The sequence below is a fragment of the Balaenoptera physalus genome (genome assembly GCF_965194825.1).
Source record: "Balaenoptera physalus genome assembly, chromosome: 14".
In the NCBI taxonomy this organism is placed as follows: domain Eukaryota; kingdom Metazoa; phylum Chordata; class Mammalia; order Artiodactyla; family Balaenopteridae; genus Balaenoptera; species Balaenoptera physalus.
This window is the reverse complement of record NC_138893.1, coordinates 53,593,305-53,615,953: the sequence shown is the minus strand read 5'-3', so window position 1 is coordinate 53,615,953 and position 22,649 is coordinate 53,593,305. Positions and strand designations below refer to the sequence as shown.

Genomic DNA, 22,649 nt, shown 5'->3' with positions numbered 1-22,649 from the left:
AAATATGTATAAACTAAAAAATGACCTAATTTCTTTTTTTTTTAAATTTATTTATTTTTGGCTGTGTTGGGTCTTCGTTGCTGCACACGGGTTTTCTCTAATTGCGGCGAGCAGGGGCTGCTCTTCGCTGCAGCGCACAGGCTTCTCATTGCAGTGGCTTCTCTTGCTGCGGAGCACAGGCTCTAGGTGCGCAGGCTTCAGTAGTTGTGGCGCATGGGCTTAATTGCTCCGCGGCATGTGGAATCTTCCCAGACCAGGGATCGAACCCGTGTACCCTGCACTGGTAGGCGGATTCTTAACCCCTGTGCCACCAGGGAAGTCCCCAAAATGACCTAATTTCCCCTAATATGTCCAGTAGAGGACAAACTGTATATATATCAGGTTATATACAATAAAATATTATGCAACCATTAAAAATGTTTACAGCCTTTTAACGACATGGAAAATGCTCTGATATAATGTTATATGAAAAGGGTAGGGTATTTTAAAAACTGAATATGATCTCAATTAAACAAAAAAAAAATGAAATACATGTTCATGGAAAGAAATATAAGAAGGAAATACTCCAAGATGTTATCAGTGGTTATCAGTGGTTATCTCCAGATGATAACAGGTGATTTTTAATTTCTTCTTGACACTCTTCTGGAGGTTTCAATGTTTCTGTAGTGAGTACTCATTATTTTTATAATCATGGAGAATAAATTATATATAATCATAGAGAATAGTAAAAGTATAGTTTCTTCAAAAATAAATGGCAATATTTTAAATGTATGTAAGGAGTTTGCAAGCATGCATGAGAAAATGCTTAGGCTGTAATGTTTAATGAAAAAGGGAGAAATAAAAGAAAGTATATGGTATGATCATAACTACGTCAAAATATTGGCTTGGCCAGAAAGTTCGTTCAGGTTTTTCCATATGGAAAAATGAACTTTTTCCATATTCCAAAATATTGAGTTGACCAACGAACTTTTTTGTCCAACCCAATATATCCACAGGAAAAAGACTAAAAGAAATACCCAATATGTAAACACTGGTAGGATGAGTGATTTATTTTCTTTTAATCCTTCTCTATAATTTCCTATTTTTCTAAAAAGAGCAAAACTAATGTTAGTTTTTTCCTTTGTATTATCTTTAACCCTCAGTGTTCTTGATGAGGGAAGTCATTTACACCTGTCCTACCTGAATTACTGGCTTAGTTTCTACCAAGAATTAAATCACTACACTGCTTTAAATCTGTAATACTACTTGGCCAACACCCTCTAAAATTCCAGTCATAGCACAGTTTGCTAGATCTCAAAGTAACTTCAAAGAGAGTGACAAAGGGAATTCCCTGGTGGTCCAGTGGGTAAGACTCCGTGCTCCCAATGCAGAAGGCCCAGGTTCAATCCCTGGTTGGGGAACTAGATCCCGCATGCATGCCGCAACTAAGAAGCCCGCATGCTGCAACTAAGACCCAGTGCAGCCTAAATAAATAAATAAATATTAAAAAAACAAAACAAAGAGAGTGACAGAAAATTTCTCTTAAAGGACTTTGTCAATTGTAAAGAATAGCTCAGTTCAACATTTCTGAGCATTTGTTTCTGTCTGGCCCCATGCTTGAGGTTAGGTATAAAAAAATAAATAAAAACACAGACATCCCTCAAGAAGGGCTCAGTTGAATAAGAAGTCAAGAGGCTGGGCTTCCCTGGTGGCGCAGTGGTTGAGAATCTGCCTGCTAATGCAGGGGACACGGGTTCGAGCCCTGGTCTGGGAAGATCCCACATGCCACAGAGCGACTACGCCCGTGAGCCACAACTACTGAGCCTGTGCGTCTGGAGCCTGTGCTCCGCAACAAGAGAGGCCGCGATAGTGAGAGGCCCGCGCACCGCGATGAAGAGTGGCCCCCGCTTGCCACTACTAGAGAAAGCCCTTGCACGGAAATGAAGACCCAACACAGCTAAAAAATAAAATAAAATAAATTAAAGGTATCCTTTAAAAAAAAAAAAAGAAAAAGAAGAAGTCAAGAGGCTGACCTTGCCTGTTTAGCTAAAATTCAAGAGGGGCTGAGACAAAATAAATTTCCTGAGAAAGAAACTAACCAAGTCATCAATATTTACTCAGGCTATACTTTGAGTCTCAAGATAGCAAATGAGAGACCTAATTTTGCTCCCATAGCTCCAAAAAAAACAAACTCCGCCACTAGAATTCCTATTTCTAGTATCACACTAGGCCCTTGATTTAGTGTTTTCTAACTGCAAACAACTCACTAGTAAGAACTACCACTTTTTCTCTGCTATGGCAGCCACTTTACATAGATTCTTTCTAATCTTTACAACCACGAAACATGGGCATTACAATCACCATTTTACAAACAAGAAAATTGAAAGTCAGCAAGATTAAGTTATTTGCCAAGAAAATATGAAGGGTTTAAATGTCATACATGACCAAATTAGAGAAACTAACCACATTGGATCCTTCTGTTTACTCTGGAAATCCAAGAGCCTCCACCCCTTTCTCTAGTGGGGCAATAGTACAGAGATCACCACTGAGGTTCCATAGACAAGTTCTCTTTCTTGGCTAAACCAAAGCTTGGACCAGTAAGAGACAAAAATTAAATGAAATTCTTAATAATATTCCCTAGTGATTCTACAAGCAAAAATCACATTCCTAAAGCCCCGTCACTGTCTCCCTGCCTTCGGCACCTGTCTGATAAGGTGTTTCTTCTTTGCCGACTCTGGCATATTGTGAACATGTTGGAACAATTCTCTTAGTGCCTCTCCCGTACGCTGCTGGGTCTCCTCCTGATAAAGGCAGGAATCTCGCCGGTTCCATTTCTGAGATCTTGTCACTTGGAAGGAGCTGGTATGACACGAAGCTATCAGATCAAGATCATCCTATGGAAAATTTAAAAGAAAAGTGAATTAATATATCCTGCCAGCTTTGTTTCCAGATTCCCACCACACTGGAACAAAAAAAGGGGAGATGTGGGAAACATGGTATACTCTTACATGTAGGAACAAGAAAAATCTAAATACTATCATCAGATAAAGAGAAACCTACAATTATAGACTATATCAACAGCCCACTCCCATGACCTGCGCAGAAAACCTAAATTCATTTAGAATATTGTCACCAAAAATTATATTTATATAATAGTCCAGTTTTCAGAGCATCTTTTAATCTCATGTAATTCTCATTGGTATCCTATGAGTTAAGCAGTGAAAGTATCATTATTCCCATTTCATTGAAGAAGAAATTGAAGTTAACCTATAAGTTTAAAATCACCTAGATACTAAAGTGACAGACCCATCTTAGAGACCAAGTACACTGGTTCTTGGCTGGTGCTCACATGACAATATGTGATAACTACACAGCAGTGGTAGAGGAACAAAAACAACTCTCTAAGAAAAACCATACTCCAGTTAAACTAGCTGAAATAAAATACTGTTTTCCTGGTCACACCAAATATTTGCTGAATGAGAGGTAGAAACCAACAGGAGCAGAAAAAGAAGCATAAGATGACAGCTTAAGTTTCTAATCAAGACAGACTAAAAAAAATCATCAAAAAGTGCTTGTGATGTTTTTTAAACTTCTCACTTTTAAAACTCAATAATCATGTAATCTTGTTAATAAGCGTCACACATTTGCTTTCTAAGCTCATAAGGTCTCAAGTCTTTCAGACATTTCAGAGTGTTTGTTACCTTACCACCAAACTTGAAAGAAGAATGTATTACATAAAACTGTACTTTCATAACTAAAAATATTTAATACATTTGCTATTTACAGACTTTTTTTCAACTATAACACATTTTATTTTCTTATGTCTTTACTTTGATTTCATACATTGTTTTAAAACTCCACTAATCTTAACTAGCTCTCTCCTTGTTTGGGCTAAGAGCAATTTCCTATTCTTACCTTTGATGCTTGCGTTCTGGAACCCAAATAGTGCAATCTGGCACATTCCCGAATATAAGCAGGAGCCTGGGCAGGATATAAAAGAAAAACAAGAACAAATGGTTAGCAGAATCTAAAATTCTTTCAGGTCATAAGGACAGTGGTTCTTAAAATGATCTGACTGGCAGATTACTCTGGAAAAACAAAAGATCCTCAAAATACCCTATTTCATAGTTTCCTTTCTCTTGCCACCAAAAAGATAGCTCAACAATCCAACAGGAAAACTATGAAAAGACACTACTGTAGTTTTAAAAATCATATATGGCATATGTGTGTGTATATATATAATTTTTCTCAAATGAGCCAGAACAGACATTTGTAGTAATGTTTATATTTGACAAAAACTACCCCCAAATCCTTACAAATTTCAAGTGGTCCCTAAATCACATTTTAGAATCACTGTATAGAAAATACCATTTAGAATTACTATGGAGTAACAACAGACAAGGAGGAATTTAGCTTATTGGTATATTACCCGGAATCCTGTGATAAGTATCCTGATACAGTCCTAGTAGAAGTGTAAATAATGCAACCACTATGAAAGAGAATTTGGCAGCATTTAAAAAAATTATATTTTCATTTACCCCTTAAACCAAAAATTTCACTTCTGAAAATCTATCCTGAAGATATTACTCCAGAAATACAAAACATACTTGGATAAGATTAATCAAAATATTACACACAACCGAAATATCTATTAATAGAAGGATGGTTAAATAAACTTTTATACATCCATACAACACAGTACTATGCAGTCATTAAAAATGAGAGAAGGGAGGGAGGGAAGAAACACTTTACAAACTGATATAAGTGATTTCCAGGATCTGCTGTTGAGTGAGAAAAGTTACAGAGCAGTGTATAGAGCACTTGTGTAAGAAAGAAGAGGAAATAAAAATATACACACATATACACAATAATTTGTTTTTACAAAAAGAAACACAAAGAAAACACTAAGAGACTAAACCAGAAAACAATGAAAATGGTTAGGGAAAGGACTGAAATTTCTCTAAATATACCTTTTTGTGTAGTTTTGACTTTTGAACCATATAAATATACCACAGGTTCAAAAAATAAAATTAAATCCAAAAGGAAAAGAGGCAAACCCTAAACCTGTACAACAACAACAAAAAATATATCTGTATATCAAATTGAAAAATTAAAAAAAAGGACTTCCCTGGTGGTCCAGTGGCTAAGACGCCATGCTCCCAATGCAGGGGGCCAGGTTCAATCCCTGGTCAGCGAACTAGATCCCACATGCCGAAACTAAGAGTTCGCGTGCTGCAATTAAAGATCTCGCATGCTGCAACTAAAGATCCCGCATGCCGCAATGAAGTTCCCGCATGTCATAACTAAGATCTGGCACAGCCAAATAATAATTTTTTTTTTAAATGATAACATAAGCACAGAGGAAGGGATTATTCCACCTAACTTTTGAAAACTGTATTCTGACTATACAACCTTAGTGAGATATATTCAAGGGAAAAGGAACTGTAAGGAAATCCTAAACTTCCATCAACAGATTTACAGACGTTTATTGTTAGTAGTAATAGTTGTATTATTTTGAAATTAATTTATTATATTGTAGGATAAAGCAACTAACATATATAAATGCTATTAAAATCTGGAATTTGCAATGTAAAAATTTACATTTATATAAATATAAAGTAAAAGAAGTCAAGAAAAAGCTCTGTAATGTTAAATCTGAATTGGAAATACTAATATGAACTAATGATTTCTTTTTAAAAAAATTTTAATTCTACTTCCTTGCCCTCAAAGAGCCTAGAAGCAATGACACCCAAGAAACAATCAGTACGTATACCCAGTGTCAGTGGAAGAAACTAGGGCTCCTTGAAGAAAATAATTGATTCCAGGCCCAGGGCAGAGCAAGTATAAAGTAAGCTGGGGACATTTATGCCAGGATGGAAACACTCAAAGACTAATGGAGTCCTGTCAAAAAGACACAGCAGGAAGCAGCTTACAAGGGCTATCACAGGCCAAATTTGGTACAATTTGAATATCAAAATTAACAACTGAAATTGATTAACACTTTGAATAACTAAAAATCCACGAGCCTACAGAGACTCATAATAAAAGAGACTAAGAGAGAGAAGGAAAGCTCTTCTCCAAAGAAGAAAGTCAGCTAATAAAGATTAATGATATAATTAGAAAATCACTGTTTTGTGATACACAATATAGTTATACTGTCCAGCAGGATTATCAGTGGATGCTAAACCATTATATTAGGTAATTGCCCTGCAGGTTACTTACTACTTGCAAAGGGGAAAATGTACCTTTATAATTGAGACATGTGGCAAGTAGCAAAATTAGCATTACTGAGAGTAAGACAATCTACATTCTGTGCCTCCTAATGTGATGCAATATGATGTATACAAACATCACCTATGAATCTTTGCCAAAAATGCTTAACCTGAATCTAATCAAGCCTCTAAACCTAACTTGTGGTTTATAGGAACTACATAGAAAGGGATAAAGGAACAAGTTAAATAACCTTGAAAAAACAGTAAGACAAATTTAAAATGTGGAATATTCTACAACACAATAGGCCTGAATGCTTCAACAAATCATTGACATGAAGATAAAGGGTAGTGATTATTCCAGATTAAAAGTGACATAATAATCAAAAGCAATACATAAGCCTTGATCAGTTTATGTTTTGTTTTGTTTTTTTACATCTTTATTGGAGTATAATTGCTTTACAATGGTGTGTTAGTTTCTGCTGTACAACAAAGTAAATCAGCTATATGTATCCATATATCTCCATATCCCCTCCCTCTTGCGTCTCCCTCCCACTCTCCCTATCCCACCCCTCTAGGTAGTCACAAAGCACCGAGCCGGTCTCCCTGTGCTATGCGGCTGCTTCCCACTAGCTATCTACTTTACATTTGGTAGTGTATATATGTCAAGTTTATGTTTTTTATATTTTTTTAAATAAATTTATTTATTTATTTATTTTGGCTGCATTGGGTCTTTGTTGCTGTGCACAGGCTTTCTCTAGTTGCGGCGCGTGGGCTTTCTCTAGTTGCGGCGAGCAGCGGCTACTTTTTGTTGCAGTGCGTGGGCTTCTCAATGCTATGGCTTCTCTTGTTGTGAAGCACGGGCTCTCGGTGCGCGGGCTTCAGTAATTGTGGCACACAGGCTCAGTAGTTGTGGCTCGCAGGCTCTAGGGTGCAGCCTCAGTAGTTGTGGCACACGGGCTTAGTTGCTCTGCGGCGTGTGGGATCTTACTGGACCAGGGCTCAAACCCGTGTCCCCTGCATTGGCGGGTGGATTCTTAACCACTGCGCCACCAGGGAAGTCCAAGTTTATGTTTTTTAAAAAAGCAGCTATGAAATACATTCTTAGGACAACTGGGGAATTTAAATATGAACTGAATATTAGCTGATATGAAATTCTTGTAAATCTTCTTAGATGTGATAACAATACTGTGACTATTAGGAGAATATTCGTATTCTTAGGAGATGCATGCTTAAGTGTTAAAGGACAAAATATCATGATGTCAGTGGTTCAGGCAAAAAAAAAAAAAAAAAAAGAAAGCATGAATATATAGAGGACTTCCCTGGTGGTGCAGTTTGAGCCCTGGCCCGGGAGGATCCCACATGCCACGGAGCAACTAAGCCTGTGCACCACAACTACTAAGCCTACACTCTAGAGCCCGTGAGCCACAACTACTGAGCCCGCGTGCCTAGAGCCCATGTTCCGCAACAAGAGAAGCCACCGCAATGAGGAGCCTGTGCACTGCAATGAAGAGCAGCCCCCACTCGCCGCAACTAGAGAAAGCCTGCGCGTAGCAACGAGGACCCAACGCAGCCAAAAATCAATCAATCAATAAATTAACTAATTAATTTAAAAAATATATATATATATAGAGAGAGAGAGAGAGATAAAGCAAATATGGCAAATGGTGACGTGTTGAATCTGAGAGTTATTTGTTTCAATCTTTCAACTTTTCTCTATATTTGAAAAACTTCACAATGAAGTTTTCAAAAAAGAGTCTCATGGCAAAGACATTATGTTATCTACAGTTTAATTTTTACCTTGGTAAATTATAAAGCAGAGCCAAAGGAAATTTCCTCCAAACAAGAATATGACAGCCCACACCACCTATTCTATAACTTCATTTAAAAACAAAACGAAACAAAAACCTCGGCCCCAAAAAGATACTATGAGCTGAAGGGATACTCAGAAAGGGAGCCAGAAGCAGACAGGTTTAAATGAAAATCTGAGGGTCCGAGGTATTGTACAGTTCATAGGACTTCCCAGATAAAATGGGAATTGGCCTCAACTGTATATACATCATAATTCCCTAGGAAAAGATGTGGTGACTCCTATTGAAAAGAGAGAAAACCAGACTAGGTCAGATGGACTGATAATAGTAGAGGACAGAGCTATAAATAGTTAGGAATAATTTTAGAGAAAAAAAATTCAAAGAACACAGAATGAGGCAACATAGAATCTGAGGATTAGGAGGTAAACCGTCCACCCAAGGAAGCCTGAGAACAAGAAAAAGACAACAAAGGGACTTCCCTGGTGGTCCAGTGGGTAAGACTCCGCTCTCCCAGTGCAGGGGGCCCAGGTTTGATCCCTGGTCAGGGAACTAGATCCTGCATGCATGCCGCAACTAAGAGTCCGCATGCTACAACTAAGAAGCCCACACACCGCAACTAAGAAGCCCACATGCCGCAACTAAAAGATCCCACACGCGGCAACGAAGATCCTGAGTGCTGCAACTAAGACCCGGCGCAGCCTAAATAAATAAATGAATAATTTTTTTTTAATTTATTAAAATAAAAAGGAAGACAACAAAGCACAAGAAGAACAAATCTGGGGTAAAGTAGGACCTCAGAATAAGTATAGAGCACACAGAACAATCAACCATTTTTCATCCAGGAACAGCTCAGGGAAGAACCTACTCAGCCAAAGTGGTGAAGCAGATGCCCACAAGGACAATGGTTCTGATTCAAATCCAAAGAGAAAAGTCCTGAGACTAAAATAAATCTCAAAAAAAAAAGACATTCTTTGTCTCCTTTAGAGATAAACAGAGGCTCAAAGAGTGCTCACACTAGCCTGGAAACAAAGGTAAATAGCAAATAAGAATCAAAACCCCAAGGATGAGGAGCTAAAAGAGGGATCTATGGAAGAGAAAGGAAGAGTAAAAATAGAGAATGTCCGAAAGAATCTAATAATTAGAACTTGTACCAAGCCAAATTACATCTAGGAGACTATACTCATGTTTTATCTCTAAGGTTTGTACAATCTGTATTCTCAAGGTCCTCCACAGTGATATGTTATCTGACATAGTAAAAGGGACTTTGCTGGTGTGATTAAGTTAAAGACCTTGCAATGGGGAGAGTATCCTAGGCTATCCAGGCAGTTCCACTATAATCACATGGGTCCTTAGAAGCAGAGAACCTTTCCCAGCTGTGATTAGAAGGAAACATCACTATGGAAGAAGGATCAGAGAGATACAACATTGCTAGCCTTGAAGATGGAGGAAGGGGACTATGAACCAAGGAATGTGGGCAACCTCTAGAAGTTGGAAAAGGCAAGTAAACAGATTTTCCCCTAGAACATCCAGAAAGGACTGCATCCCTGCCAACACCTTAATTTTAGCCCAGTGAGACTCATGTCAGACTTCTGACCTACAGAACTGTAAGATAATAAATTTGTGTTGTTTTAAGTCACTTTAAAAAAATCCTTCACAGTGAGGTACAACTTCATTGTATATTTGAATTGTACTGGACAATGGGCAAGAGAGAATGGGCTCTACAGGTAAACAGATCAGAAGGTGGAAAAGCTAGAAACCATGAGGTGCAATGAGATCTCTGAGAAACCACCTCTCTTTCAACTTGTGAGTGGTGGGCTATGAAAAGTTAATCCCATATCAGTGGTAACAAGAGAACTCAACAGAAGGAGAGTTCTATTAGGAACTGCACCTAGAAATTCCCCATCCTGATTCACAACTACTGTCAGTTAACTGCACTCTCCGTACACACAACTCCTCTCAACTTATTCCTATAAATCCATGCTTTGGAACTAGTTCTTCCCCTAAATGAGAAGTATATAAAGAACTGGTTTGAAAGATCTTTGTTCATCATTAAAAACCATTCTTTCTCCTGTTGTCCTACACCTACTGCTCTAATCCACTTACCTATATCTTGACTTCTAATTGACCATAATCTTTGACTTAAGCCCCGGATACAGCCCTGACCCTTTGTTTTACAGCCTACTAAATCAAAGATTCTGATCTGTCATTTCTAAACTCTGGACTTTGGATCACTTGCCATCCTGTAGTGGATAAATCCTAGGGTGGCCTCCATGTTCACATTCTGCATAATTCCCTCTTCCTGAGTGTGAATGGACTTGTGACTTGTTTCTAACCAACAGAATATTGGTGACTGAATGCTGCTCCTGTGATGATCAGGTTATATAATATGGCTAAAGTGATGGGATGGCACAACTGTGATTAAATTATGATATATACACTTATAATACATTATGTATATAAAATATGCATTATATATAAGATATACATAAAATATATCTTCATCTGAATCTTGTTAGCACATACTAGAGAGACTCTCCTGTTGGCCTTGCAGAATCAAGCTACTATAAAGTAAGAAGAGAGACAAATTGAAGGAAAAACTATGTTAAACAAAAAGGAACCAAAACTAGCCAGAGGCAAGTTTTGCCAATTAGGCAAGAAAAAGAAATAAAAGACAGCCAAATTGGAAAGGAGTAACATTATCTCTGTTCATAGATGATATGATCTTTTATGTAGAAAACTCTAAAGATTTCAAAGAAAAATTGTTAGAACTGATAAACAAATTCAGCAAAGTAGCAGGATACAAAGTCAACACACAAAAATCAGTTGTATTTCTATACACTAACAATGAACAATCCAAAAAGGAAATTAAGAAAACAATTCCATTTACAATAGCATCAAAAAGAATAAAATACTTAGGAATTAACTTAACCAAGGAGATGAAAGATTTGTACAATGAAAACTACAAAACATTGCTGAAAAAAATTAAAGTCAACATAAATAAATGGAAAGACATCCCCTGTTCATGGATTGGAAGACTTAATACTGTTAAAATGTCAATACTACCCAAAATAATCTACTGCAATCCCTATCAAAATCCCAACGACAGTTTCTGTAGAAATAGAAAAATCAGGACTTCCCTGGTGGCGCAGTAGTTAAGAATCCGCCTGCCAATGCAGGGGACATGTGTTCGAGCCCTGGTCCCGGAAGATCCCACATGCCACGGAGCAACTAAGCCCATGTACCACAACTACTGAGCCTGCGCTCTAGAGCCCGCAAGCCACAACTAAGGAGCCCACATGTCACAACTACTGAAGCCCAAGCACCTAGAGCCTGTGCTCTGCAACAAGAGAAGCCACCGCAATGAGAAGCCCATGCACCGCAACGAAGAGTAGCCCCCGCTCGCCACAACTAGAGAAAGCCCACACACAGCAACAAAGACCCAACGCAGCCAAAAATAAATAAATACATAAATAAATTTATATTAAAAAAAAAAGGAAATAGAAAAATCCATCCTAAAATTCATATGGAATCTCAAGGGACCCCAAATAGCTAAAACAATCTTGAAAAAGAACAATGCTAGAGGACTCACATTTCTTATTTCAAAACTTACTACAAAGCTACAGTAATCAAAACAGTATGGTACTGGCATAAAGACAAACATATAGACCAACTGAATAGAATAGAGTCCAGAGATAGACCCTCAAATATATGGATTTTCAACAAGAGTAACAAGACTATTCAATGGGGAAAGGACAGCTTTTTCAACAAATGATGCTGGGAAAACTGGATATCCACATGCAAAAGGATGAAGTTGGACCACTACCTAATACCATATACAAAAATTACCCAGAATAGATAAATGTAAGATGTAAAACAATAAAACTCTTAAAAGAAAGTAAAGGGCAAAGGCTTCACAGCATTGGATTTGGCAATGATTTCTTGCATATGACACCAAAGGCACAGGCAGCAAAAGAAAAAAATAGACAAATGGGACTTCATAAAAATTTTTAAATTTTGTGCAGCAAGACACTATCAACAGAGTAAAAGGCAATCCACAGAATGGGAGGAAGTATTTGCACATCATAAATCTGATAAGGGATTAATATCTAGAATACATAAAGAACACCTGCAACTCAATAACAAAAAAGCAAACAACCCAGTTCAAAAATGGGTGGGAATTCCCTGTCGGTCCAGTGGTTAGGACTTGGTGCTTTCACTGCTGTGGCCTGGGTTCAATCCCACAAGCCGCATGGTGCAGCCAAAAAAAAAAAAAAAAAACACGGGCAAAGGACTTGAATAGACATTTCTCCAAAGAAGATATGCAAATAAGCAATAAGCACATGAAAAGATGTTCAACATCACATCACTAATCATTAGGAAAATGCAAATTGAAACTACAATGAGTTACCACCTCACAACCATTAACACAGCTATCATCAAAAAAATCCCCAAAACAAAATAACAAGTGTTGGTGAGGATGCAAAGTAATGGGAACCCTTGTGCCTTGTTGGTGAGAAGGTAAAATGGTGCAGCAACTATGGAAAACAGTATGGCAGTTCTGTTAGAATTACCATATGATCCAGCAATTCCACTTCTGGGTATAGAGTCATACCTCAGGATCCAAGGTTACTGGTTCCAGGATTTCCCCATGGATACCAAAATCCACAGATACTCAAGTCCCTTATATAAAATGGCACAGTATTTGCATATAACCTATACACATCTTCCTGTATACTTTAAATCATCTGTAGATTACTTATAATACCTAATACAACGTAAATGCTATGTAAATAGTTGTAAATACAATGTAAGTGATATAAAAATAGTTGCTGGTGTGCAGCAAATTCAAGTGTTGCTTTTTGGAACTTTCTAGAATTTTTTTTCCAAATATTTTTAATCTGCCATTGGTTGAATCTGTGGATGGGGAACCCACAGATACAGGGAGCCAACTATATACCCAAAAGAATTAAAAACAGAGTCTAGAAGACATATTGTATGTCCATGTTCAGAGAAGCATTAGTCACAAGAACTAAATGTGGAGGCAACCCAAGTGTTCTCAACAGATGAATGGATAAGCAAAATGTGGTATATACAGTGAATGAAATGTCAGCCTTAAAAAGGAAGGAAATTCTGACAAATGCTACAACATAGATGAACCTTGAAGACATTATGCTAACGGAAATAAGCCAATCACTAAAATTGATTGATTCCACTTTTATGATGTACTTAAAGTGGTCAGAATCATAGAGACAGAAAGTAGAATGGTGGTTGCCAGGGCCAAGGGGGAGGGATGAATGGGGAGTTATGTTTAATGGGTATAGCGTTTCAGTTTTGCAAGATGAAAAGAGTTCTTGCGATGGATGGTGGTGATGGTTTACATAATAATATGAATGTAATTAATGCCACTGGCCTGTACACATATAGTAAATGTTGTCATATGTATTTTACCACAATTTTTTTTTTTAATTGAAGAAAGACAAAAAAAGGAACCAGAACTGAGTTGTCTTAAAAATTCTCAGCCTTTCCAGATGGCAAAAGACGCTAAAATTAAGAAATTCACCATCAGGAAAGTACACTCTAAAGAAAAGGCCAAGGATGTGACTATGCAACTTTTTGCTAAAAATCTTAGAAACATCAAAAGGTCAGAATATTCAGTTACACGAAGGGCCCTTTCAAAGAGTAAAAGGTATGCCTACCAGATCCTCTCAATACAACCAGAGGGCATCTAGGAAGCTTAAAGGTATTGTCCCTCAGCCTTCTCAGCAAGAGTCCAAGGAAGAGACGGGTTTATCTTTAAATTTATCTTCTAACTGAGTGAATCCCACTAAAATCCACAGAGACCCACTAAGTTATTGAGAAAATCATGTCGACAGACACACTGCTAGTTTGTACTAAAAAGGACAATAAATACAAGATGAAAGGAGGCTGTCAAAATTCTACTGGCAGGAAGCAGACAGGATAAAAGTACTCTGCTTCCAACATCTGCTGTCTTTCATGAAAAAGGAAGGATGACTCGGGCGTGGAGCCAATTACCCAGGGGGCAGAGCCCTACTCAGCTTCTAGGTACCTCCATATTCTTCCCCACCTTAGTTGTTCCCTCTGAGTTTTACCACTGTCCGATCTGGTTTCCAGTTCCAGGCAGGGCCTTTCTTATCTAGTCATCTTTAGAGCCCTCTCAGGATCCCCCCTTGTTCCATCCTCCTTGTCCTGTCACCACCCAAATCCCATTTGTTACCTACCTTAAAAAGTTTCTGAGAGTGTTTAATCATAAAAGTCATCCCATTGTTTAACTTTGTGATATTCTCTTGAAGGTCATTTGCAGTGACCTATTCAGAGCGAAAGAAACCAAAAAAGGGAGATGAAAAGCTGGGAGGTAGAAGGCAGATACTCCCATTTACTTATCAGTAAGCTAATTCTTTCAAACATATGATAGTTTCTATCCCCAAGAAAGCTGACTCTAATACAACATTTAATTCTGGAAAGGTTTTTTGGTTCAGCAGGTTTCCACTGGAGATGATATAATCTAGGAAGAACCATGTGTCCCTGAAGTGACCAGGAAATCCTTGAGAACCAATCTTCATTTCCTAATTCTGCCTGAGAATCAGACATACATGCAGAGTTGCTAAAGAAGACCTACCCTGGGAAAAGGGGAAAGAAGAATAGAATCTGTACCAATCACCAAGGACATTGCTCTCCAGAGAAACTACAGTTTCTCCAAAGACGAAAGAGAACTGTCACTACTAATTGATACCAGAGGTGACATCCGTTTCTTAAAAACACAGTCAGATGGTCACTGATTACCTTCTCCTGTTTCCCCTGCCTTTTTTTTAAGCACTTCAGCATATCTACTATCCCAAAGCCCGCATCCTCAACCTGTATCTTTGTTACTTAATGTTTGCTTATACTAAGACCTCTCTCACAGGCTTCTCTTTACAGTCAATGCTTCTCTTTACAGTCATAGATCACTCGCTCCTTTTCAGTCTCAGTGAGCTGGTTCTAAGATTCTTTCACTATGAGGCTTTATCTCCTTAAGATGGACAATTGTCAGTATGTCTTGTTCTTCTCACACACCTCCTCCTCATCCGTCTTTCTCTGGGCAGAAGCTCTTCCTGGCCCAGAGCTTTATATTATTTTTTCACTAGTTGCTTGTTAGGCAAAACGTCTCACACAACCTCTCTCCTTTATCTTCCTTTTCTCATTTCCTATAATCCCCCAAATCTTTTATAAGTCACTATATCCCATCTATTTCTATTATCTTCCCAACAATCTTGGTCAGGTAAGTGGGAAAGGTGCTATTATGCCCAGATTACAGAGGAGGAGCCTACACATAGAAAGAGGAAAGGGCACAGTTAACAGCGGGTTTGCAGCTTCCAACCCAGTTATCCTGACTCCTAATTCCGTCATACAGTAAAACCTATTTTATGAATGGACAGGAATATGAAGCTACGTGCTTCCAGGCCAAGAATTAGTTCAAAATCCTTTAGATAATGTACTTCTCGTGTAAGTCACTAAGAAGGCCCTGGTCTCAGTAATAAGAAGCATATTCAGCTTTATTTAAGGAGAGTATATCTATAGGATATAGAAAAGTTAAAACAAGGCAGGATTGCTCTCTGTGTCATCTTATCTAAAAGCTCAGTGACACTATCCTATAAGATCATACAGCTCTATTCTAAATTTATACCATTCAATCTTCAGAAATCAATTTGATTTCCCAAGAAGGCTTTCATGTTAAGAAGGAATTTACATTGACCAGCCAAAATCAGTATTCTAGTTTATTTAGTAGCTATATATTTTCCACTAAGAATTTCCACTAATAAATTGCTATTCAGGTTTGTCAAGAGATTGACTTATAAGCAAGATTCACAGGAATTGGCCCCCTCAGGTTTAATAACTCTTAAATGAACTAATAAAGGAAGTTCCTAACCTTGTAAAACTGAAGACTAGACCTTGGACCCTTGATAACCTCACCAAGGTACAGCCATAGGACGAGGGCCAGCCCAAGAAAACCAAGCAGTCTTTCCTTTTCCCCTCAACACTTACATTTTTTGGCCACAAGACATGGGGCGCAAACATAAGAGCAAGGTTATAGGCAGACATCTTATTCTTGTCTTGTTTCTTTGCTGTCTGGTACAGGAGATCAAGCAATAACTTCAGCAAGTTACGATTGGGTGGAGGGAGAATGAGGAAGAGCAACTGAAGAGCCTCAATTTGCCGCTCTTTATCTGGTACATTGGTCTTGTTTCCTTTATCATCAAACTGCATCAAATCTTGAGGACAAAAGAGATGATTGCAAAGGAGGGAGAAAATACAAGCAAGAAAAAAAATCAATGCTCCTACTATTTATTATAATCAAAGAAAGAAAAAAAAGAATCAAGCATAAATAGAGATTACAGCAAAATATAATAACAAAATAATGTCAATACAACTCAATAATAAAAAGAAAAAAACCCAATCAAAAATGGGCAAAAGACTTAAATAAACATTCCTCCAAAGAAGATATACAAGTGGCCAGTAAGCATTTGTATACTCAGTATCATTAGCTATCAGAGAAATGTAAATCAAAACCAAAATGAGATATTACTTCATAACCGGAGGTGTGGCTATAGTCAAAAAGACTGACAATAACAAGTGTTGCCAAGAATGCTGAGAAAATTAAACTCTCCTACACTGCTGGTGGGAATGTAAAATGGTGTGACCGCTTTGGAAAACTGTTTGGCAGTTCCTCAAAAAGTTAAACATAGAGTTACCATATGACTTAGCAATCCCATTCCTAGGTATATACTCAAGAGAAATGAAAACATGTTCACACATATCTTTAATAATGCCACCCCCTCACATTTCCTCACCAAGATATTTTACTGCTAAGAAAATATGAGAGTGAATTATGCCCTGATAACAGGATGATCCAGGCAGCTCCTTATGGAGTCAGAATCATTGTTTCTCCCCTAACAGGCTACACAGGTTATCAATAAGAACAGTCCCCTAGATAATCAGAATTTCAAAAGACACTGAAAACCATTTGGGTATAATTCATATAGCCGTGAAAATGATAACAACGTGTTGTTGAAACTGTTTAACTTCAAAAATAATTCCAGGTTTAGGAAAGGCAGATAATATTTCTAGAAACTGTTCCCTGTTAATATGAAATTGAAAACAAAAATCCCTCCCAGTTATCAGCAAGGGGTATCAAATGCTACACCTGTGCCACACCTCAGTATGATATCAAAGAACAGTGAATCATGGGGTGGTGGAGGGGCGGTTTCAGATATTGCACTAAATAAACTCAACAGGAAAGCAAACAGAACAAGCATTCTTCATGTTAACCCTTATAAAAAGAACTTATCAATATTTCCCATATCTTTTTCAAATATCCAACAACTTTATTTCTCCCCCAAAATAACTGTAAAGTTATGTAACACTCTAGTAATATTTTCTCATTTGTATCATCTAAACTGTTCCTGAAAGTGCTAAAAAAAAATCTAATCTTATTAGATTTTAGAAATTCAAAACCAGGGTTTTTTTTTAAGTAGTAAAAATTATTCAAAAGAAAAAAAATCTATTTATTTTCCTTAAAATTAGAAGAGTAAAAGACTCAAGGGTAGAAAACTAAGTAAATATCGTATGGATGTTGATGCTGTGTGCACTTAGAGCCTACCGCAGCATAACAGCTGTGCAATTTAAGAATGAATTGCCTACCACACAAGCATAAAGGAGAAAGAGGAAACTATTTATGTGCTGAAAATGGAACATTCTCCAAAACACAGTAAATGAAAAAAGCAAACCACAGAACCATGTGTATAACACCCTACCGTTACATAAAAAGAGAGAAAAAGAATATATGTTGGTGTTTGTGTCTAAAATATCTCTGTAAGGATACATTAGAAATCAATAGCATTGGTTCCCTCTGGGAAGAAAAACTGAGTGCTGGGAATAGGGGTGGGAAAGAGGCTTTTCACTGTATACTCTTTGAACCTTTTGGATTTTAATTCATGTGAATGTATTACCTATTTAGAAAAGAAGTAAAATTATTTTTAAGATGCAAATTTCCAAGAGTAGAGATGATCTCAACTGAGGCATATTAATACTTAGCAAAAGCCTCAAACTAAGGCAAATATACCAAAACTGTGACTACTGATTTGGGTAATTGACTTGGGTGTGTCAATCAATCCAGTGAAAAGCATACATTAATTAAGCAACTAAAATGTTCACAGCACAATGCTAGGACCCATCAGGATACAAAATTAGGTAAAACCCAGACTTTATCTTCAAAGAAGTTTATTCAACAAAAAAAAATTTTGACCAAATCAACCATAACTAGCCAATACTTATGAGTATTCAGAGAGCCCAGAAATATCATGAAGTCTTAATATTAACAGAAGCATTGCTGTGGGTTACAAACAACAGAATATTCCAGATGACTTTACTAAATTGAAAGAAATGTATTCACATCTCCTTCTCACCTCCTATACTCACCAGCAATTTTGAGGTGCGCATGGAAATGTTTATGTGTCAGCAGGGGCTCAGGTAATTCTCCTAGAAACATCTTCAGCAAGGTAGCAACATCATTTGAGTGAAACTCCCCTGATTCCAAGTCGATATCAGTTCCATTATTGAGAGCATCCCTTAAAATCTGCTGTCGGACACTATTCCCTGGTACTCTAAACAAACCCTCTACTCTCAAGTCTGTTCAGCATGGAAGAGAAACAGAGGACATGAAAAAGGAAATAAAAAGAGGAAATATGATTAAAATAAGTCATCTAAAAGACTACTTTATACTTGAAAGACCCTTTACAAAGAACTTGAAGGAGGTTTTTGTCTTTCTTCCCAGATTAGTTTAGAACCTACTGGCCCCTGAGGAAACATATCTGAACATCCCTGAGCACACAGAGATCTCCCAGACTGAGAGACGGTCCACCCAGGAGTCACTGAACCTCCTGAGGCACACCTGGAAACTGAATTTAACCTTTTTTTTTTTTAATTTTCTGTTGAAATATAGTTGATTTACAGTGTTGTGTTAGTTTTAGGTGTACAGCAAAGTAAGATATATATATATATATTCTTTTTTAGATTCTTTCCGTTATAGGTTATTACAAGATATTGAGTATAGTTCCCTGTGCTATATAGTAGGTCCTTGTTGGTTATCTATTTTATATATAGTAGTGTGTATATTGTTAATCCCAAACTCCTAATTTATCCCTCCCCACTCCCTGAATAGTCAGAATAGGCTTGAAAAATAAGGTGGAAGAAAGCCAAATCTCCCTGAAGGCCCCTTCCCGTGGGTCATCCCAGACTTTGTTGGAGGAGCCGAGTTCATCTGTGGAGGTTCATTGCTCCTGTAAACAGTTTCCCAGCCTAAAATGAATCTAGAGTCTCTGTGCTGCCCCAGGAATTAAAACTCTAACCTATCAGATCACCTTTCAGTCTAAGAGATTCCCAGAAGCTCAGGGTCATCCCAACTAAACGATTCTTCCCTCCCACCTATATTCTAAGCTAATCTAAGGGGATAAAAAAGATGAGACATATTGTTTTGGTTTGACCTGGAAGAAGCATGAGAGTTCATGTTTTCAACTTAGGTCCATATTTCTTTGTATAACCCCCTAATTCAGGGGTCCAAGTTCAAATGCCTACAAGGCCAGGCTGGTAACAGTAAATGAATGAACAGGAACCCTAACAAACTGAGGAGCACCTACCTGTGCTCCAGCTGACTGTGTCCAAGTGGCAACAGGGCCCAAGGATGCTAGATCTTCCTATTATCCAAAGAAGTTGAAAACCTGGACTGTTTCCATTTTAAAAGACTGATAACTAATTTTATTTTTAATTTAATCTTTGCCAAACAAACAAAATATGAATATAGATGACTTAAACTCTTAGGCTGTCAGTTTGCAACCTCTGCTCTAGCTCCTAGCACAATGTCCCATATAGAATAAGACATAAATAAGTGTTAGTGTCAAATTTATCAAGACATCACATAAAGCCACACATTTCATATACACTCAGCTCTGCCAAACACTTAGAGCAATAACATAACCAGTATGACTACTAAAAAAGTGCAAAAGGAATTAAGTGAAGAGTGTATTTTAATCAGAGAATTCTAGAGATGAAAAGTGTCTTTGGCGATAAATTATGCTCCCTGGAGTAAATGTTATAAAGGAGCGACGTACTTTTCCAGAAGAAATGTCTCTCTCAGTCAAGGGGAAATTGTGATTTCATAGACACTATCTAATGTATATATATATATATATATATCTTTGAGAGTATAAAACAAATCAGGGCTTCCCTGGTGGCGCAGTGGTTGAGAATCTGCCTGCCAATGCAGGGCACACGGGTTCGAGCCCTGGTCTGGGAAGATCCCACATGCCGCGGAGCAACTGGGCCCGTGAGCCACAATTACTGAGCCTGCGCGTCTGGAGCCTGTGCTCCGCAACAAGATAGGCCGCGATAGTGAGAGGCCTGCGCACCGCGATGAGGAGTGGCCCCCGCTTGCCACAACTAGAGAAAGCCCTCGCACAGAAACGAAGACCCAGCACAGCCATAAATAAATAAATAAATAAATATTTTAAAAAAAAAAAAAAAAAAAAAAAAAAAAAAAAAACAAATCAATACATGAGATGAAATTTAAAAGGAAATATATTTAGAAACATACCACCTGAAATTATCATTGATTAGTGTCTTTGTTGATGGTTAATTGTCACCTAACAATTGCTAACTCAAGGATGTTAGCTCTCAGTAGAAAACTGACAATTCTTCATTAACAAAGAATGACAAAATTTCAAGTAGTCTTACTTTTGTGTAGATATTCAATCAGTTGGTATATCTGGGCAATGCCTTCCTCTGTCAGTGGGGATCCAAATATTACTCCTTTTTCTGAAAAATAACATACAATAGAACAAGGCTATATTTTCCACAAATAGTACAAAATCAGCATACTTAAAATCAGCATACCCCTCAAGTATCTTATGTTACAGTTTAGCAAGTATTTTCACAGGTTCAGTAAACAAAAACCTTAAAGTTGGAAGTGTACCAGAAAATGTAATGATAAAACTCTCAATCAACTCTCTGTGAGTTTAATCTTAGATGGTAGGTTCCTTGAAGGCAAAGACCATCTTCTTATTTAAGTAACAATACCTAGACTATTGATATTTAATTTAAAAACAAACAAAAAATAGAACTTAGACCCATGATTATCAGAGCATGACAGATTATCCACCAGAGTTGGTATAGGGTCTGATCTGTTATAATGTTTAAACTTTTTTTGCTGCCCTCAGGATTTCCTAATATTTAAAAAAACAGGGGCTTCCTTGGTGGCTCAGTGGTTAAGAATCTGCCTGCCAATGCAGGGGACACGGGTTCGAGCCCTAGCCCAGGAAGATCCCACATGCCGTGGAGCAACTAAGCCCGTGTGCCACAACTACTAAGCCTGAGCTCTAGAGCCTGCAAGCCACAACTACTGAGCCCATGTGCCACAACTACTGAAGCCTGCGCGCCTAGAGCCCATGCTCTGCAACAAGAGAAGCCACCACAATGAGAAGCCCGCGCACCGCAACGAAGAGTAGCCCCCGCTCACCGCAGCTAGAGAAAGCCCGCGCACAGCAACGAAGACCCAGCACAGCCAAAAATAAAAAATAAATTTATTTTAAAAAATAAATTAATTTAAAAAAATAAAAAAACAAAATAGTACCTCTTTAACATCTTATCAAAAGCAGTGTTAATAGTCATAATTTATTATATATATCACTAATAACTTATTTCTGAGAAGGCTTTTATTGGGTGATTCATAGGTATTTGCCTTATCAAAGCGTTCCATGGAATGAAAACATTTGAGAACTATTGCAATAAAAAAATGTTCAAACTTTCTTTACTGTAGTCACCAGCTGTGAAACTTTGTATCTTTAATATTATTTTAGTATAGTATTAATAGGGCATGAAAATCAAGGTGCCCCTGATAACTACCTAAACTAATCATGTTATCTCTAGGGGACTGATATATATGCTTTAATTTATCTAGATCGTTTCTATAATTTCTATTAATATTACTTAAGGTTTTACTACTCATGTAAATGAAAAAATGACAAAAAGTGCTTTATAATAATAGAAACTCCTCCATGAATATGCAGATGTTCAGAGTGAAGCCCAGGGAGCAGCTGAGACCTGCCCCCTTCACAGATACATCTCCTACCCTTTCGCTTGAGAGACATTAGAGACCGGAAGAATCCTGATGCCGGGCCGGCCCCACCAGGCAACTTAAGGTCCACTTCTCCCATCAGCTGCGCCAACTCAGTTCCAGGCAAGTCGATGAGCCTTGTGATATTGCTGACCACCAACTCGGTGAACACCTCAGGTTTCTCATGTCGGAGTTTCTCCACAAAAAAGTCAGGATTGAAGATAATGGGCTGACTTCGAAGGGAAGAATCATTGCAGATAACAAAATTGCAGATGGCATCACTGAAAACAATGAAACAGAAGAATCTTTGGGGGGATCATTTTTAATACGTGTTTCTCATTCCCTCTCAACCACACAATTATTCATTCTTTCTGTGGGCTAATCTACATACTGGTCTTTTGAAAACCTAATCCGCAATCTGCTGACTGCATAAAAGACGACAATTTGGGCTTGGTGCTGTTTAGGTTATATCCACCTAGATACTTAGAA

At 37.7% G+C, this 22,649-nt stretch overlaps 1 protein-coding gene across 8 annotated transcripts in view; it reads right to left on the bottom strand.

Annotated features, from left to right (window-relative positions):
• Positions 1–22,649, bottom strand: part of ARHGAP19 (Rho GTPase activating protein 19) — an 83,372-nt gene that overhangs the window by 13,768 nt on the left and 46,955 nt on the right. For all 8 annotated transcript variants that reach the window (XM_082423758.1, XM_082423759.1, XM_082423762.1 and 5 more), the window contains 7 exons: positions 22,176–22,441; positions 20,783–20,863; positions 18,473–18,682; positions 16,040–16,266; positions 14,239–14,325; positions 3,895–3,960; positions 2,682–2,873 (listed from right to left, as the gene is read on the bottom strand). In XM_082423758.1, the coding sequence (XP_082279884.1) occupies positions 2,682–2,873; positions 3,895–3,960; positions 14,239–14,325; positions 16,040–16,266; positions 18,473–18,682; positions 20,783–20,863; positions 22,176–22,441 (1,129 nt within the window). The remainder of the gene's footprint in view (positions 1–2,681; positions 2,874–3,894; positions 3,961–14,238; positions 14,326–16,039; positions 16,267–18,472; positions 18,683–20,782; positions 20,864–22,175; positions 22,442–22,649) is intronic.